The sequence below is a fragment of the Spermophilus citellus genome, assembly GCF_964194105.1.
Source record: "Spermophilus citellus genome assembly, chromosome: 3".
Taxonomy (NCBI): Eukaryota; Metazoa; Chordata; class Mammalia; order Rodentia; family Sciuridae; genus Spermophilus; species Spermophilus citellus.
The window spans coordinates 109,458,328-109,472,461 of NC_138184.1; the positions used below are offsets into that span (position 1 = coordinate 109,458,328).

A 14,134-nucleotide genomic window follows, 5' to 3' on the forward strand; every position below is an offset into this window, starting at 1 on the left:
GTATTACATATATATCAAATTCTGGCTTGAAAAAAAGAATTTAGACCTAATCAATACAAAGGAATAATAAAAGCAAAAAAATCTGGTCTATAATTATCTAATTAGATAAATGTCCAACTGCTTTCCATTTTGCAACACAACAAACTTAGAAGTGAAAATCAATAAAATTATCCTTTGCCTAGCCAATATTCTAGTGGCTCAGCAAGAGGTCAGGCAAAATAACCATGGATAAAGACCGCTGCAGCTAGCAGGAGGATGGCATTAATGTTCAGTACAGTCCTCCACAAGGGCTTCTCTGATGTGTCTGTCAATTTCCTCTTTAAGGCTTCTTCCTCCTCTTTGGTCAGTTTGGGCCCTGCCTTCTGCAAACCACAGAATAAGTCATATGTCTTCCTGAGACATCCACGAGATTGCTCAGGATGATCTGAAACAACAAAAAAAGATGAAGAAATCATCACAAAACATGGAAAACAGAAATCCTTGTCAATGCTCTACATATGACCATAAAAAATCATAACAACATATGAATGTTGGAAGAAATCATAGAGAAAGTAGCTAAATTTGGTTATGTGAAAACAAAAAAATTGCATGGTAAAAGCCCAATAAACAAAGTAAGAACATTGGGGAAAGCATTGGCATGTTGTTTTAGAAAGGTACGAATATCCATAGTATAAAATGAGTTTCTAAAAATCGGAAAAGTCCATCAACTTCCTCATGTAAACATTCTAAAGAGATGAAGAAACAGCTCAAAAAATAAAAATAAAAAATGGCTCTTAAGCTCACTCAAAAAAGAGAAATTTAAATGAAAACTTGCTGAAATGCCACTTCCCATCTATCAAAGGCAAAATTTTAAAGTTACATGTTAAGTCTACGTAGAAACAGGAATTGTCTTATGTAAAATACCAATGAATTAGTATCACACAACTGCATAAATAAGTCTACTTTCTCCCTCTGTGCACATGGTCCAGGACAATTTTTCCTTCTTACTATTTCATTGTGAGGGGAAAGCTTCCTTATAATTTATTTGTGATATTTTTAAATCAGGCAAGAAAAATACTGTTTATGTCCAAAGAAGTAGAAATTGGAAGAATATAGCAAAATTACATTGGCTTTTTGACCTCACAAATCTCTTAAAACCTATCCCAACAATATATTGGCAGATTTACAAAAATACTTATTTACAAAGCTATTTTGCAGCATTGGAAAATTTAAAAATCATAATGAAAGTAAGACTATAATTCCTATACTTAGAAATAAGTGATAATGAAAAGTATACAAAATAAATCCATTAGATGCAACAAAAGTATCTTTGAGGGAAATTTATACATCTTCCAATGTTTTTACATTAGAAAATAAGATACCCTAAAAATTAACAAAATAATACTCAATTGAAGTCAGCAAGTATAGTTAACAGAGTAAACTCAAATAATATAGATGGAAAAATACACAAATGAGATCAGAATGTAATGAAATATGAAAGAAGAAGAATAGAAATATATATAAAATTCGTTCTTTGATTAAAGTAAAATAGGCTAGTCTTTAGTAGGATTTATCATGAAAAAAAAATCACAGAAATTATATTAGGATTTAAAAGGAAATATAAGTACAGAGGCAGAAGAAATGAAAACAACAATATATAGAGAAACTTTATGCCAATATATTTAAGATGCGTACTAAACAGACACAATCTTAAAAGTATGTAACTTTCCAGAATAGATTAATGAAGAAATGAAAATTCTATAACCATTATATAAAGTTAATAAGTAGTTCAGAAGCTTCTCTCTTTTTTCCATTTGTCTCTGTTCATGTCTCTCTCTCTCTCTCTCTCTCTCTCTCTCTCACACACACACACACACACACACACACACACACACATACACACACAGAAATCCCTAATTTTATTTCTGGCAGAATATTAAAATTTCAATGCGGATATCACTCCAATTTTATTAAAATATTTTAATAAAATTAAAAAATGCTACTTTTTATTTATTCTGAGAACACTGATCTTAACACTAAAACCAAGTACAATGCAGGAAAATTACAGGTGAGTCTTATCACAGGAGTACTGATATAAACAGCCAAAAGAAATAGAAGACATTGGTCCTTTCTTAAATTGAAAGAAACTAAATCAAAACTAAAGAATTAGTGTACAGTTCAAGACAATATATCTTGACATGATAAATCTTGTCAGTAGTTTTAAAAAGCATGAGGTAATCAAAGCCATACTGAAGGATTCTTCCTTCATATTCCTAAAGGAAGTGCAATTAGAACTTAGATTTTAGGAATATTTTTTTCTTTTGTACAGGAGGTAGAAATATTCTAGGGGGACATGATGCATGTGGGGAAAGTGAGGTAACCTGCCTACTTGGGTTGAAGAAAACAGTGAGAGGTAAGGTTGGAGAGCAGGTAGGTTTAGATACTTAAGCAAAATCAATCAAAATGAATTTGTTGAAAACAACATGTAACTAAAAACAGAAAAGTTTGTAATTATTATTTTAGCAACTGCCACGCATTATTATGGATGGACAGATAGATGGACAGGCAGATGAATGAATAGATTACATATGTAACAACTAGTTGTATTGTTTGCTGAAAAGATGAAATTGTAAAGTTTCAGTTTGCCACAAATTGAATAGCTTTTTCAGAAGTTGAATTTCATGGCATTTAAAAAAAAATCTCACCCTAAACCAAGCCATGCACACAGAGTTCCTACATAAAAACCAAGTGTAAGCCAGACATTACCTTCCTCCTCAGTGTCAGATTCTTCATGCCTTATTTCTTCTGCATCTAAATCAATTCGTTCCTCTGTACTGTTCCGAAGAGCCCAGCACAGGCGATACAACTGACCAGAGATACCCAAGTAAGTTAGTGATGGAAAAATGTTCCCAATAATCCATTTGTGCCCTTATTTAGTGTATGGTTTAAAAAATCAAACTTAACAAGAGTGTATGTCATAAAATAAAAAAGGCCTCCTGCCAAGTTCACTCACTAAAACATTTTTACTTATAATTATTCTAGCAAATTTTCAAAACTCCAAAAAATATTCTTAGAGCTCCCACTTCTGAATTTGTGATTCCAAAAAAATAAGAGATTTAGCTAACATTTACCATGCCCCTTGTTCATTCATTGTCCTATCATCCAACTTCTAATAGCTATATCATAGTTTATAATTTTAAAAATATTTTCTGACATTGTATTTCTGATCCATTAGATTTAGATAGCATCTATGTGTTGTTCTTAAGTTCTAATTGCAATTAATATCCTTGTTAGCCTTTGGTAACTCACCTGCAAACTTCTGTCAACTACACCAGTACTCTAAACTGTTTTGTAGAATTTAATTTAATTTATTTCTGTAATATAAGTAAGATACCTACACTTATTCTGTTATGTTGATTAAGAAATTGAAAATAAATAACATATGTGCTATCATTTTTTATTGGTCACAGATCCAAGTTATGTGATTAGATACAAAGAATAAACACCAACCTTGTGTCATGCTAAGGAAATTGTTCCAATTATCAATAGGTTTTTTAATTTAAAGTCATATTCTCAAAATAATGCATCATTTAATATAATTCACAACTTTCTTGTACCAATTTACAAAATTTTTGTAATTGGCTTTCTTACCTATTATTGACACAGAAATATATGCTTTCACCTTATCACAATGATTTCTCATCATAGCTTTATAAGCTCTTATTCATAGCATTTCTTTTATTAGATTAAATCCACTTTCTTTGTAAAGCTCTTTTCCTTGGATTCCTTGAATTCTTCTTCTTAGTTGCATCAATTTTATTCTAGATTTCTCCTCCAAAACTGGAATATCTCACTACTGCTCTAACAGGTTAGGTACATAACAACACATTTCATGGCTGTCTATGAAAACATTTAATGCCCAATATTCAGTGTAAATATTGGTGATGAATTCTGGTGACATTTCTTTGGTAAACTAATTTCACCTACTCTGTGCTTAAGTTTACCTATCCACATAGCATCTACTGGTCACTTCTCAAGGAAATATAAAATATATATTATTTAAGATTAATGTTGATTAATTGATGATGCAAAATAAAAATATACATGTTAGAAATAAATTCAATCAACATTAGTATTTAATTTATTCATATTTTTAAGTGATTAATATTTTCTGTGTCCCTATGGTGCCCCCCTTCCAGAGATAATTGCTAAAAACTTCAGATGTGAGCATGTCAAGATTTTTTCTATGCATAGATGAAGACATTTATTCCTATGTCTGTTTTATTACAAGTATGATATTAGACAGTAGTATAATACTCTGTATATGTTTTTCCCATTTAGCCATAATACAGACATTTTTTTAAATCCCTGTTCATTTTATTAAGTTCCTGAGTCCAGCACTTTTTTAAATATATTTTAGTTGTAGATGGACACAATACCTTTATTTTATTTTTTTTTATGTGGTGCTGAAGATCAAACCCAGTGCCTCACATGTGCCTGGCAAATGTTCTACCACTGAGTTACAACCACAGCCCCTTACAAACATTTTTTAAAGCAAATAACAAAGCTCCCTCATCTTGTATCGATTCCTTTAGTGGTGGAAATTTGGATTGTCTTCACTTTTTCTATTAGAAAACATTTGCAGAGAAAATCCTTTTACAAATATCTTCCTACCTTTATACATTTTTCTACATAAGCTACTAAAAATGAAATTCTTAACTCATAAGGTTAGAAATCTAAAAATTGACAAATGTTGCCCAATTGCAAATTATAAAATGCATACCCTCAGCAATTTTGGACTTCGGGCATTCTTTCACATCCCATCAACATTGTACAATATTCATATTAGGTACTTTCATCTATTTGAAAGGCAAAAGATGAATGCCATTCTATTTTTCCTTTTCTTGCCCCCTGCTACCATGTGCTTTTTCTTTTTCATCTCTGTTGTCAGTGTTTGTTTATATTGTATATGAGGTTCAACTTGCCCCCAAACTGGCTCCTCTCAGATGACAGTTCTGCTGTTAGGTGTCACAGTCTTTTAGGCAACAGATCCCTGACTCTTAAGCAAACTAAGTGTTTCTCCCTGGCATGCTTTAACAATGGTGTAGATTTACCTACCAATAGCATTCTGCAGTTTAGGGATTCTCTAGCCCATTTCCTAATCTCTTAATTCTTAATCACTGGTGCTTTTTACATATTAAGGCAGAAAATTGTTGTTTAGTTGAATGACAGGATGACAATACTCTCTTTTTTTCTACTTTATGTGGTGCAATGATTTCATCAATCTGAGACTTGTGTACCAGTTGTCACTTAAGAAGGCAAAGAACTCTTATTTTACATGAGAAAATTGCCATTATCCAATACTCACATGTACATCAGGAATGGGTTTCGTTAGGAAGGAAATCCCCAGGATGGCCAGTAGGGATGAGCAGAAGAGAATGATGGAAAAATACATATAATGCACTCCACAGATGATCTTGGGACAGTCACTGGCAACCAAGCAGGTCCCTGTTCCATAGGCAAACTCTGCGATCATACGAATAAGGCCTATCACAAGTCCAATTATTAGACCCCAGAATGCTCCCTGCAAAGGAAATAATGATAAATCAATGTTTAGAAAAGATGATGAATCAATCAAGTAAATCATGATTATCATTCAGCCTACTTTCTCAACTAATGACAAACAAAGGGCTAATCATGAGCACAAGTTTATGAAAGCAGTTTTATGAAAGTTGCAATGTATTTTGCTATCTCAGCCAAAGAAACAATAATTCTCACTCTGGCAGGAAAATTTTTTCCCAGTTTTTGCTTACTTGTTCATTGACTCTTTTACAAAAGATGGCAAGCAGGAAGACAGCTGCAATTGGAGGCCCAAGGTAGCTGGAAATTGATGTTAGGTAATGGAACAGCTGTCCTTTTTGAGATACTTGTACTAATGGAACCCATGCAATGCTGATGACAAGTAATATGATGACAAATATCCTGGTAGGAGAAAAAAATGTTTTGGATATTAAGCAAAAGTATCATAAGCACCTCCATTTCACTTTAGTTCTCCTCTTTAATATTTTTTAATTGTCAGTGGACCTTTTTTTTAATGTGGTGCTGAGAATCAAACCCAGTGCTTCACACATGCTAGGCAAGTGCTGTGCCACTGAGCCACAACCCCAGCCTCTCACTTTAGATCTTTAATTCATTCTTCTGGCCTTCCATTAATTTTTCTAACAAAATTTATGTCCTAGACTCGACATGAATCCCTGCCATGCTTAACACTTGTGATTAGTAAAATGTCAATAAATTGCTTATTTATAACTCATCATGATATGTTTATCTATGAGACTAAGCATCCATTCATAAGACAGTTCAAATGTCAGCAATTGACTAATAATTCCTTCATGCAATGTATACATCAGTTAGAAATTCCACTTTTATATATCAGTTAGTAATTATAATGTACCAATTAAAAAACAATAAATAAATAGAAGGAAGACCAATAAAAGAAGGGGATCCGGGTGAGAAAGGAGGGAAGAGAAAGGGGAAATATTGGGGATTAAAATGGAGCAAATTATGTTATATGCATCATGAATGTGTCAAAATGAACCACATTGTTATGCATAACTATAATGACCTAATAAAATGAAATAAACTATGGGAAGTCAACATTATGCATAACAAACAGTATGGTCAATAAACTACACCCAATAACTTTGTTATTAATTAGAAAGTCATGTGCCTCTCCTGCTCTTAGCTTTAATTCCTTTCTATCACATGAAAAGTGAAATCCAGTTTCCTTATGACTTTAATATCTGTGCAGACATCACCTCTGGCACCTTCCTAAGCTTGTTTCTTATCATCTTGTGCAAGTCTCACGCTTTGTTATTAACCTAAACACCATTAATTCTGTCTTAATTTTCTTCGTAGTACATCTTGCTACCTAATGGAGCATACATTTGTTGTGTTTTCTTCACAAAGACCTAAGTCCCACGAAGCAGGAATTTTTAAATAGTGGTATGGGTTTCTTTTCATATTTGTGTTCTGGGAGAATGTAGGCATTAAAGACAGAGGAAAACCAAAACTCGTTAATATTTATATTCCATGATTTTATAATTGTCAAAGTGAATTCTAATGTTGTATATAACTAAAAAGAACCAATAAAATTTTTAAAACTAGGTAAGATATCATTAGATTTAAAAGAGGTGTTGTCTATTTGCGGATGATATGATACTATATCTAACAGACCCAAAAGGGTCTACAAAGAAACTACTAGAACTAATAAATGAATTCAGCAAAGTGGCAGGATATAAAATCAACACACATAAATCAAAGGCATTCCTGTATATCAGCGACAAATCTTCTGAAATGGAAATGAGGACAACCACCCCATTCACAATATCCTCAAAAAAATAAAATACTTGGGAATCAACCTAACAAAAGAGGTGAAAGACTTATACAATGAAAACTACAGAACCCTAAAGAGAGAAATAGAAGAAGACCTTAGAAGATGGAAAAATATACCCTGTTCATGGATAGGCAGAACTAACATCATCAAAATGGCGATATTACCAAAAGTTCTCTATAGGTTTAATGCAATGCCAATCAAAATCCCAAGGGCATTTCTTGTAGAAATAGATAAAGCAATTATGAAATTCATATGGAAAAACAAAAGACCCAGAATAGCAAAAGCAATTCTAAGTAGGAAGTGTGAGTCAGGTGGTATAGTGATACCAGATTTCAAACTATACTACAGAGCAATAGTAACAAAAACAGCATGGTACTGGTACCAAAACAGGCAGGTGGACCAATGGTACAGAATAGAGGACACAGAGACCAATCCACAAAATTACAACTATCTTATATTTGATAAAGGGGCTAAAAGCATGCAATGGAGGAAGGATAGTATCTTCAACAAATGGTGCTGGGAAAACTGGAAATCCGTATGCAACAAAATGAAACTGAATCCCTTTCTCTCACCATGCACAAAAATTAACTCAAAATGGATCAAAGAGCTTGATATCAAATCAGAGACTCTGCACCTGATAGAAGAAAAAGTTGGCTCCGATCTACATATTGTGGGGTCGGGCTCCAGATTCCTCAATAGGACACCCATAGCACAAGAGTTAATAACTAGAATCAACAAATGGGACTTACTCAAACTAAAAAGTTTTTTCTCAGCAAGAGAAACAATAAGAGAGGTAAATAGGGAGCCTACATCCTGGGAACAAAGTTTTACTCCTCACACTTCAGATAGAGCCCTAATATCCAGAGTATACAAAGAACTCAAAAAATCAAACAATAAGAAAACAAGTAACCCAATCAACAAATGGGCCAAAGACCTGAACAGACACTTCTCAGAGGAGGACATACAATCAACCAACAAGTACATGAAAAAAATGCTCACCATCTCTAGCAGTCAGAGAAATGCAAATCAAAACCACCCTAAGATACCATCTCACTCCAGTAAGATTGGCAGCCATTATGAAGTCTAACAACAACAAGTGCTGGTGAGGATGTGGGGAAAAGGGTACTCTTATACATTGCTGGTGGGACTGCAAATTGGTGTGGCCAATTTGGAAAGCAGTATGGAGATTCCTGGGAAAGCTGGGAATGGAACCACTATTTGACCCAGCTATTGCCCTTCTCGGACTATTCCCTGAAGACTTTAAAAGAGTGTACTACAGGGATACTGCCACATCGAGGTTAATAGCAGCACAATTCACAATAGCTAGACTGTGGAACCAACCCAGATGCCCTTCAATAGATGAATGGATAAAAAAAATGTGGCATTTATACACAATGGAGTATTAAGCAGCACTAAAACATGACAAAATCATGGAATTTGCAGGGAAATGGATGGCACTAGAGCAGATTATGCTAAGTGAAGCTAGCCAATCCCTAAAAACCAAATGCCAAATGTCTTCTTTGATATAATGACAGCAACTAAGAACAGAGCAGGGAGGATGAGCAGGAGGAAAAGACTAACATTAAACAGAGACATGAGGTGGGAGGGAAAGGGAGAGAAAAGGGAAATTGCATGGAAAAGGAAGGAGACCCTCATTGTTACACAAAAGTACATATAAGAAATTGTGAGGGGAATGGGGAAAAAACAAGGAGAGAAATGAATTGTAGTAGATGGGGTAGAGAGAGAAGATGGGAGGGGAGGAGAGGGGGGATAATAGAGGATAGGAAAGGTAGCAGAATACAATAGTCACTAATATGGCATCATGTAAAAATGTGGATGTGTAACCGATGTGATTCTGCAATCTGTAATTGGGGTAAAAATGGAAGTTCATAACCCACTTGAATCTAATGTGTGAAATATGATATGTCAAGAGCTTTGTAATGTTTTGAACAACCAATTTTAAAAAGGGAGAGGGAAAGGGAAAGAAAATGGGAATTACATGGAAATGGAGGTAGAGCCGCATTGTTATACAAAAATACATATAAGAGGCTGTGAGGGGAATGGGAAAATAAATAAGGAGAGAAATAAATTACAGTGGATGGGGTAGATAGAGAGGATGGGAGGGGAGGGGGGGGAGGGGGGATAGTATAGGATAGGAAAGGTAGCAGAATACAACAGTTACTAATATGGCATTTTGTAAAAATGGGGATATGTAACTGATATGATTTTGAAATCTGTGTTGGGGGTAAAAATGGGAGCTCATAACTCACTCAAAGCTTATGTAAGAAATATGCTATGTCAAGAGCTTTGTAATGTTTTGAACAACCAATAAAAAAAAATAAAAAAAAAATAAAAAAGATAAATTTTGACCTTTTGGAGAGGTCTGAAAAATAAATAAATAAATAAATAAATAAATAAATAAATAAATAAATGAGGTGTTGTGCTCAATATTGCATACCAATTAATGAACCTACTGCATTCTAGGACTCCTGAATTCCAGTCCCACACATTCTCTCCCATGAGAACATCAAGGTCTGACTGTTCCTTCTCTTTTACTGTATTTGTACAGAGTCAAGATATGAGCAAAGTGAAGTCTTCAGGTTTTTCCTCCAAGTGTTAAATTTCCTGAAGCTGTTACTGTTAACAACAAAGCACAATCTTTTAAATAGATGATGAGTTTTTTTAAACTCCAGCTTCACAGAAAATTTGTCAGTGCCCTTCCAAGATTGGTTTTCACAGGCACTGAACTTCTGGACTATGCTGAGTGTCCCTACCCTGAAGCCACTGAGGTATGGGTCCCCAGGTTGCTCTATTCATTGAATAAACCAGGGGGAAAGGAGAGATTCTAGGTTAAGAGAACAGTAGGACTCCAGTTCCCCTTCCTCTTAATTGAAAGGCTTCAAAGTAAACTTCAAGTGTTAAGCCACAAGTACATAATGACATATTTTCACTATATAAAATAAACACAAGTACATTACCAAAAAACATTGAAAGCATAGAAGGAGATATGTTATCACTTTAACCCCTGTTATGGTTTAGATATGTATCCCCCAAAAGCTCATATGTGAGGCAATGCAAGAAGGTTTAGAGGTGAAATGCTTGGGTTTTAGAGCCTTAATCCAATCAGTGAATTAATCCCCTGATGGGGATTAACTGGGTGATAACTGTAGGCAGGTAGGGTGTGGATGGATAACATGGGTCCCTGGAGGGTGTGTATTTGGGGTATATATCTTGTCTTAGTTGAGCAGAGTACTCTCCCGGGCTTGCCCTCGCTCTCTCTCTCTCTCCCCCTCTCCCTCTCCCTCTCCCTCTGCCCTACTTCCTGGTATTGTCCTGAGATGCTGTCCTCCACCACACTCTTCCACCATGATGTTCTGCCTCACCTAGAACCCCAAGGAATGGACCATGTCTTCAATGGAGACCTCTGAAACTGTGAGTCACAAAACAAACTTTTCTTCTAATAATTCTTGTCAGGTCTTTTGGTCAAAGCAGTGAAAAAGCTGACTAAAACAACCACATTTAGAATTATTGTGCTGTCAATTTGATTATTTTTGCAAGTGTCATAATTATTTTTCTTTCAAGATCTTTTACTGCATTCTTGTTCATCATAACTACTAAATTTTAAAAGGCTAAGAGTGAAAGATATGCAAACATATAGCAATCTACCATAAAGAATTATGTGTCCATGAGTACCAAGAGATGTTGACAAAAATCCTCAATCCAGATGTCCATGAAAAATAAATTCAAGTATATTATGATAATGGAATATCATATAGAAAGAGACTGAATGAACTAGAGCTACAAATAACATCATGGCTGAATGTCACAAACAGCCAGGATATATACTATTGATAATAGTGCAAAACTGGAAAAAACTAAACTACAGCATTGGAGGTTACAGTGATATCTTTGGAAAGATGGGGCCCAACAGGAAGTTTGGGTGATGGTAATGGAAACTTCCTGTTGGGAATTTTTAAAACATTTTATAAAATGCTATGACTGTATAGAATCCACTTACAAATTGTGAAGGGGGAAAAGAAGACTATACTATCTAATATTTCTCAACCTCACTGTGTGCAAGGCCCTCAGACTGCTTTGGGTCCCCTGGATTGACAAAAGTATCCAAACAGCCTCTTGTATTTAGTCACTTTGCTGAGTCTGTCCCTTCTAACATGACTCAGTCATTAATCAATGCAGTTGAGTGGATAACTTACCCTATTAATTCTGTGACATACAAGGACACTTCTAGAGAGAACACATAAAACTATCAGAGTTGATGGTACTACATCCCATTACAACATTGATGGGGTTTTTTGAAGATGTGGTTGAAGGGGTGCTTAGGAGAAGAAGAAATAAGAGACAAATATGCTTGAAAGTCTGAAAAAACAACTATTTGATTTTAAAGTCTGGCCTCAATTTTTATGTCTAGAAAGAGCAAAGTTGAATTAAATGTCCTCTACTTTCTTCACTTTAGAACTGTTTGATTACTTTCATTGAAGCCAAAGGCTAAGAGTTGCAGTTCACTTCCACATCTGCCTCTCCCTAGAGAAATTCTAAATAGAAACCAGGTTCCCTTACCGTCCAACTATCAGGAGCTCTTTCTCTGATGCCTGCTTTCGAATATTGGTATAGATGTCAATGGAGAAGAGAGTGCTGGCACTATTGAAGATGGATGTCAAGGAGCTCATGAGAGAGGCCAACATGACAGACAGCATCAGACCTCTTAGTCCTAAGGCCAAGAGAAAGTGCAAACATTATTTAGCAATTGGATGTCATGGTCTACAAGGTTTTTGCTAAAAACAGAGAGCCATATAAAGATAAATATGTCACCTGGAACATTGATTAACTACTGTAGTTGTAGTTTCTTTTTACTTATTTATATATAATAGCAGAATGCATTAAATTCTTATTACACATATAGAGCACAATTTTTCATATCTCTGATTGTATACAAACTATATTCACACCAATTCGTGTCTTCATACATATACTTTGGATAATAATTACCATTACATTCCACCATCATTTCTAACCCCATGCCCCCTCCCTGCCCTTCCAACCCCTCTGTCCTCTCTAGAGTTCATCTATTCTGCCCATGTTCCCTCTCCCTATCCCACTATGTATCAGCCTCCTCATATAGAGAAAACATTTGGCATTTGGTTTTTTGGGATTGGCTAACATTTTAATAATGATCCAGTACATAATTTTAGTACTAATTATAAGCATATTTATAAGCTAAAAACTAATTTTGGAAAAGAGTGAAGAATCCAGTATCATATTTCTTTGGAAAAGAAGGTCTTGGTTTCCTGAAGAGTTTGAGAACCAGAGAAGTAGAGGCCCAGTAGATAGCACTGCTGAAAAGCCCTTTGGTTTGGAAAAGTTGAGGGTTTTGAAACATAATGGAAGGTCCATATTTCTCACTTCAGTTCCTTCTGCCCCTTAGTAATGGACCTAAATCTGCTAGGACAGAGTAGAAGATGGTCTTGATCCTGAAAGAGCAAAGGTTCTAACAGAGCCTGCATCTGGTTCACTCTTTATCTCCAGGCTCATCATATGGTTGGCAGCATGTGGAAGGGGCTCATGAAATATCTGAATAGAAATGAATTAATGGAAGTAAGAATACTAAGGTTTATTCTACAACCCTTCCTGATGGCCTATCCATAGAACAGACATCTGAAGCTGTGTAAGCAAGGACATTCACTTACCAGCAGGCATCAGTACCAGCACCAGCATTGGGTAGGCATAGTTAGTGCAGCCGACTTCAACACCACAGTGCTTCACACATTCAGAAGGTACAACACAGGCAACTATATCTGCAGAGATGTGTGGAGGTTAGTGCAGTGAGCAGGCAAAACCCACAAACATTGAACAAAGAGATAATGTATAAGACCATTAATGGGAGGAAATATATTTTCCTCAAAATTGGAGATTCTGCTTTGAACTTCATACAATGGATCCTGTCCTTCTTTGACCAGAACACAGCATCCAAGTATCTCATCTCCAAAACTCCCTTGCACTGACCATGGGGCAGGGCTCTACTTTGGGAGATAATGTGGCCAGATCATTAATGCAAATAGAAAGAGCTGATCCCATCTTCCAGAAAATGGCAAGAGAACCAGTTCTCCCAGGAGAATGATGCTCCAGAAGTATGAAAACACCCAGGAAGCTAGGCCCAGTGTCCAGTCACATTTTTCTCAGTGTCATTTGCCTACATCTAGGAAGATGTCACTGTGATGGTTAATTGGGTGACTATCCCATGAGGTATGAAGCCTCACTTCTGTGGCAGGTGATGAAATTTTGCTTAAGCAATATTAGGACAACAGATATGAAAAAGTGTTGCATATCCACCCAGAATAATAATACACTAGCACAGCATTTTCTTTTCATTTTGTTCTTTTCTAATACTTTTCCACAGAGAAACCAATATCTTTCAGTGGGGGATCATCTTTGAGATAATACTTTGCAGTATTCTTTCTACAATAACATAATAACCTCAACAGTTTCCACATTTTTGAGATAATCTTTTGCCCCAGTGTAGAATTTTCAATAAATGAGGTAAACAATAATTATTTGGCTATATTCTGCTAGGTGAGTATTGATACATTTTTTACTGTTATAAATAGTAAGAATTTCACAATAAGAAGTGATGTTTACCACTTGATGGTCATCTTGAGATTTCAGTGAAGTAAATTAATATTTATTTGAAAAAATACAGAGTGGATTTAGTGTTAGCTAACAGATTGCTCCTAATAAAAAATG

General features: G+C 35.2%; 1 protein-coding gene across 1 annotated transcript in view; it reads right to left on the reverse strand.

The window, feature by feature from the left end:
* Positions 1-209: 209 nt before the first annotated feature.
* LOC308645377 (solute carrier family 5 member 4-like) overlaps positions 210-14,134 on the reverse strand; it is a gene marked incomplete at both ends in the record, with an annotated part of 71,024 nt that continues 57,099 nt past the window's right edge. The window contains 6 exons of the mRNA XM_081287433.1: positions 210-424; positions 2,746-2,845; positions 5,348-5,563; positions 5,793-5,961; positions 11,954-12,104; positions 13,081-13,188. Coding sequence (XP_081143559.1) covers positions 210-424; positions 2,746-2,845; positions 5,348-5,563; positions 5,793-5,961; positions 11,954-12,104; positions 13,081-13,188 — 959 coding nt within the window. The remainder of the gene's footprint in view (positions 425-2,745; positions 2,846-5,347; positions 5,564-5,792; positions 5,962-11,953; positions 12,105-13,080; positions 13,189-14,134) is intronic.